The sequence below is a fragment of the Juglans regia genome, chromosome 15, assembly GCF_001411555.2.
Source record: "Juglans regia cultivar Chandler chromosome 15, Walnut 2.0, whole genome shotgun sequence".
Lineage (NCBI taxonomy): Eukaryota > Viridiplantae > Streptophyta > Magnoliopsida > Fagales > Juglandaceae > Juglans > Juglans regia.
This window is the reverse complement of record NC_049915.1, coordinates 5187928-5193314: the sequence shown is the minus strand read 5'-3', so window position 1 is coordinate 5193314 and position 5387 is coordinate 5187928. Positions and strand designations below refer to the sequence as shown.

General features: G+C 35.7%; 1 protein-coding gene across 1 annotated transcript; it reads right to left on the bottom strand.

The window, feature by feature from the left end:
• Positions 1 to 997: 997 nt before the first annotated feature.
• LOC109018746 (transcription factor HEC2-like) lies at positions 998 to 2132 on the bottom strand. The gene has a single exon (XM_019000925.2). It carries the CDS (start codon positions 1913 to 1915, stop codon positions 1163 to 1165), a length of 753 nt encoding a protein of 250 aa, XP_018856470.1. The 5' UTR covers positions 1916 to 2132; the 3' UTR covers positions 998 to 1162.
• Between the last annotated feature and the right edge of the window lie 3255 nt (positions 2133 to 5387).

Below are 5387 nucleotides of genomic sequence, written 5' to 3'. Positions count from 1 at the left end.
TTTATGTCATAATTTTATTAAAATTAGTCAATCAGTTTATATTTTATCTCTTTTATATATGATATTATAATTGCATTAAATATCATCTTTAATAGTTTGTATCAATATAAAAATAATCAATTCAAAATTGTCATGAATCGCCTGATAATTAATTTAATGGTTTCTTATCCCATTTTATTTTTTTGAGACTTGCATAAAATGAATGATATAATATATTTTTATTTTCTTCCGATACATTAAATACAGTACTAGATTAATATATTATGTTTGGATGTTGAGTTGAGTTAAGTTCTTTATGAATAGTAGTAATGTTTGTAGAGTTCACCTAAGATGAGTTTAAATATGTTTGGATGTTAATATGAGTTTAAATATATTTATGGAAAGTTGAAAATATTTTGGATCTCACGTGTAAAGAAGTATTGAATTAAAAAATATTGTTTTGAATTAAGATAAGTTTAAAATTTTAGAGTTTGGCATTTGGATATTAAATTTAATTTAAGATTAGAGTTAAATTAAGACCGTTGAACAACAAACGGGGCCGATCTCTCTCTTCTACTTCAAACTCGAACTGATCAGGAGAGTTACAAATGCAAAGCTATTACAATTTTCATGCACCTCCAAATTCGCTAACTCTCTAATCTAAAAGCTAGTGGTCCCAACGACTCATCTGCAAGAGTCAATGTCAGTCGTCATGGTCTCTCGGTACCGTCTCTAGATGTTTCACAGCAGGCATTAGATAGTTTGCACGTTGTCTGTCTGCCCACAAACATTGATATATTATATGATCATGATCTTCTTGATTGCAATGAATCAGAAGTTTTGGACTGATGATGCTCTATTGTCATGGTCACTATTTTCAACTAATTTGGAGTCTCGACAGCATTTTTCCTCGACATAAATAGCCTGCAGGTTTCTGTTATTGCCCAGATTTTTGCTGAATTGAATATTACTCTGGATGATCTTCCTGTTGGGTATGATCATCAATTGGATATTTGATAGAAAACAGAGATTTATTGGGCAATCTTCAACAAAAAGATCTATGGATCAGAGAAAATGATCAAAATAATAGTGCATGCATGCCTCTGATTTACAACCAAATCAGCATCATTCAACAGATGCATTTTATATGTATATATACTGGAACTAAATTCTCTTCTTTCAGCTAACAATTAGCAATATCTTCGTAAAGCTGAACACTTTGAGGAGGAGACGACTGAAAAGCTTTTTCCATAATCGGAAGGTAACTCCCACTGCACATGGCCACAGGGAATAAGCCTATCCCAGATAAAGGCGCCGGATTTGCCGCAGCTCGTTCCTGCAGGGATTGCACCTGGGTCTTCAAGAATTTCACATAGTGAATTGCTTCATCCAGCATGGAAGCTGTGTCCATTTTCGTACCTCCTGGGACGAGTCTCTGCAGTATTCTTATTCTCTCGCTTATTCTTTCTCTCCTATGGCGCGCCGCCACGCTCTGAGGATCCTTCGATATCTTCACGTTTCTCCGCTTTGGTGGCTTCACCGATTCCGGGTCTATGTGAACGGGCTGCATCGCCGCTATCCGAAACATCATCTCTCTCATTTCCGCCATTGAATTCTTCTTCTGTGACTGCCTGGAAAATGCAGCGCCTGCACCTGATATGGTAGTACTGTTGGAGAAACTGAAAGGTGGCGCTGAAGATTCTTGAAGTACTGGGGAAGTGCTGGTAAATGAGACAGGCATTTTTGGGTCGATATGATCTATGTACTGTGGCATGGCACAAATCTCGTTGCCGCTGCTCGCTCCGGAAGACTCCGCCGGCGGCAATTCAGCAACATTACCGTTGTAGGCCTCGGAGAACACGGGAAACTTATCCATGTCCATCATCATCATCCTCATCATCATCTCCATCTGGTCCTCCGACTTTAACTGCTCCATATATATGATCCTTGGCTTAGGCGCAGTACTTTCTAAGACAAATGAAGTGTTTGACAGAGCAACTGATATCCAGAAGAGCAGAGGAAAATGGGGCAGATAAAAAGAAAAAGAGTGATAGAGTCGTAGTTTGATCGGAATGTTCAGTAAAGTAAAGAAATACAAGGGTGGGAAAGATCGAAGAAACTGAGGGGAAATAATAGAATAGTGATATCGGGAACAGACCATCATTCTGGTGGCAGGCATGGCTATATATATAGCAGGTGCTTGAATATTTCCTATATATATATATATATATAGAGAAATTCTATTTGCAGTCTTGAAGTGGGGACTGTATGTGCAGGCACATGCTTAAATGAGAAAAAATATTATTTTAGGAGGGATAATTTTGTAACTTTACAAAATTTTAAAGTTAAAATAGCCTAGGCCTGCACATGCAGTCCCCAAGTGGGGACTGTACCTAGCATTGCTCATATATATATATATTTAGTCTAAAAAATGCTTCCCATCGCTATGTTTGGTTACTAAATCCATTTTAACTCCTCTTAATTTATTATTATAATTTTTTTAAATTTTAATACAAAATATAATAAATAATTTAATTTTTTCTAATTAAAAAATAATATTCTAACAATATTTTATCATTTCAACTCAACTTAACTCGACTCGACTCAATTCAACTGAATTCAACATTCAAACAAACCCTAATCAACCTTTCCTTCTATACAATATTATAAAATAAATATCCGATTATTTAAGGTCATATAAAAAGAATATTGTTAAAATAACGAAGATTACTAAATAGCGTTTTAAATATTTTTTTTATTGTGTGTATAAACACACAAACATATATATATATAAGTACTAGAACTCTTTACAAAAATAAATTCACAAATCGACTGTCTGCGCATAAGCACTGCCAGCGCAATGGAGGTTGTTTTTGTCCGTGCATGAGCTGGGTGCTCATGCCGTCAGGGCTCGAGATGCCAATACTTACAGTAGGTGTGATGCTCGGGGTTACACCAACACTTGTGGTTCTGTAGTTTAGGTGTTAGTTAGTAGTTTTTTAGTTGTTAATGGGTTTTATTTGTAGTTTTTTTGGTTTATTTTAGTATTTAATAAAATAGAATAGGCTATTGGATTTAGTGTTCATAGCAGTACCCCATACTTTTTCTCCCTGAGAGGATAGAGGAGGCCTTCAAGTTCTGTTTTACTGAGCACTTTCTATGTTAGGAGAGAGTTTGTTGAGAAGTTAAGACAATGTCCGTCACAAAAGAATTTGTGTGTGGAGAAGCCCCAGAGCTGATACGCAATTTGGCTTATAGTCTGAATTTTTTTCATGAATTAATAAGTCACAATTGTAACTTCAGTTCATTAATGAAATGATTATGTTTCCATAAAAAAAAAATACAAACCAACGTAATTTGATATAATATGTAAGATTTACCTTATATTAATGTAAAAATAATTTTATAATCTGACGTAACACATTAAATCACATTAATTTATATATTTATTTTTATAAAATTATTTTCTACAGAACACTTGTTTATATATATATAAGAGAAATACTCTAGTCACAAAATAATTATACAAAAGTAATCTTATAAACTGATGTGGTTTGGTGTGGTTTATCAAATTATAAAATTATTTTTATTGTAAATCATATATGACGGATCATATGAAACCACGTCAGTTTGTGAGATTATTTTTATGTAATCTCTTTGTGACTGTATTCCTAATCTATATATACACTCTATATATAATCCTAGCTAGCTAAGTGTTTCAAATGGATCCCTATACCATTAAACTTGTGGGACAAGTTCTTGAAGATATGAGCAGATCAATAACTAGGTCTACTCAGAGACCTAGGTGGTATAGAAATTTGGTCATTGAACTTGAGTTTTGATTTAGGAACGTCAAATTTAATTCAGCCTCTGTAAGGGCTGGAAGTTAGTTAGGTAGTTAGTGAATAAAAGAAAGAGAAGTCAGCAGCTAGTGAATAAATGAGACAGCAGTCGAGTTTGTTAAAAGGGTTAAACAGGGAGTTTCATCTTTAATGAAACGGTGAGTTTTGTTGAGTGTAAGTGAATAACGGTTTTAACAGAAATAGGTTAAGGCGGTGGGTTGTTACAATATCAATACGGGGCGTTTTGATCACTCGAGTATTATAAATACCGAGTGCATTGTAATTACAGAGTTGTCAAAGAGATCAATAAGGAATTTGTTCTGGAGGTTGGAGGATCCTCGAAATACCTCTTCCAAGAATCAACTAGGGATTCTTGGGTTTCTCAATACTGTTCTTGTTATCTTCTATATTGTTGTTCTTGCATTCTATTCTCTGAGTTTGGGTAAAATCACTAAGTTTACCCATAACAATTGGTATCAGCAGTCCTCGATCCTGTGATGGCAGAAGGCACGCGTGGAGCTCTGAAGAATCAGCAAGAGGAAATGGTGCACCGACAGTTGGAGAATCATCAACAATGCATTACTGCAATGTCAACAAGGTTAGAACAAGTTTATGATATGCTAAGGTCTTTGGTTGAGTCTTCTAGTGTTAATACAAGTGAACCTAGAGGTCATGAAGATAGGACAGTCCAGAGAAGCTTTCGCTTGGATTTTCCACGATTTAGTGGATGTGATCCTGTTGGCTGGGTTTTTAAAGCTAATCAATATTTTGATTTTTATCAAACACCATTCCATCAAAAATTAATGGTGGCCTCGTATCATATGGAGGGTGAGGCGTTAGTTTGGTACCAAACTGCTTTTAACTCAGGCCAGTTTAATTCTTGGGAGTCATTGGTTATGGCAATGCAAATGAGATTTGGACCATCTGCATATGATGATCCAATGGAGGCATTAACCAAGTTAAAACAGACCACATCTGTTGCTGTGTATAAATCACAGTTTGAAGCCTTGACAAATAGGTTGATAGGCTTGTCTGAAAAGCATTTGCTTAGTTGTTTTGTGAGTGGCCTAAAAGATGAAATTAGGTTACCTGTGAAGATGTTCAATCCAGTGAATCTTGGAGCTGCCTTTGGATTGGCAAAAATCCAAGAGGAGTACTTGTCAGCTGTAAAAAAACCATGGAGATGTGTTTCAGCAATGAGTGAATCTTTGGTGGAAGGCAACAGATTCCAGAAACCTCCTGTAGCAGTTAAGAGAATTTTTTCTTCACAAATGGATGAGAAAAGGAAGAAAGGGTTATGCTACCATTGTGATGAAAAATGGAACCCCACGCACATATGTAAGGCTCCCAAAGTATATCTGTTACATGTTGAGGATACTGCTGGTAGTACTCTAGAAATACAAGAGGAGGGAGATGAGGTTCTAGTGACCAAGGAAAAATTGATGACAGAAGAAGAAGAAGGATTGGAGGTGTCCATTAATGCAATATCTGGCTGCTCTAACAATAATGCCATGAAGTTGTTGGGCAGGATTGGGAATTGTGTGGTTGAAATTTTAGTGGACTCGG

Excerpts from the sequence above, each read along its gene's own strand:
- LOC109018746 (XM_019000925.2), bottom strand. The coding sequence starts at position 1,915 with ATGGAGCAGTTAAAGTCGGAGGACCAGATGGAGATGATGATGAGGATG.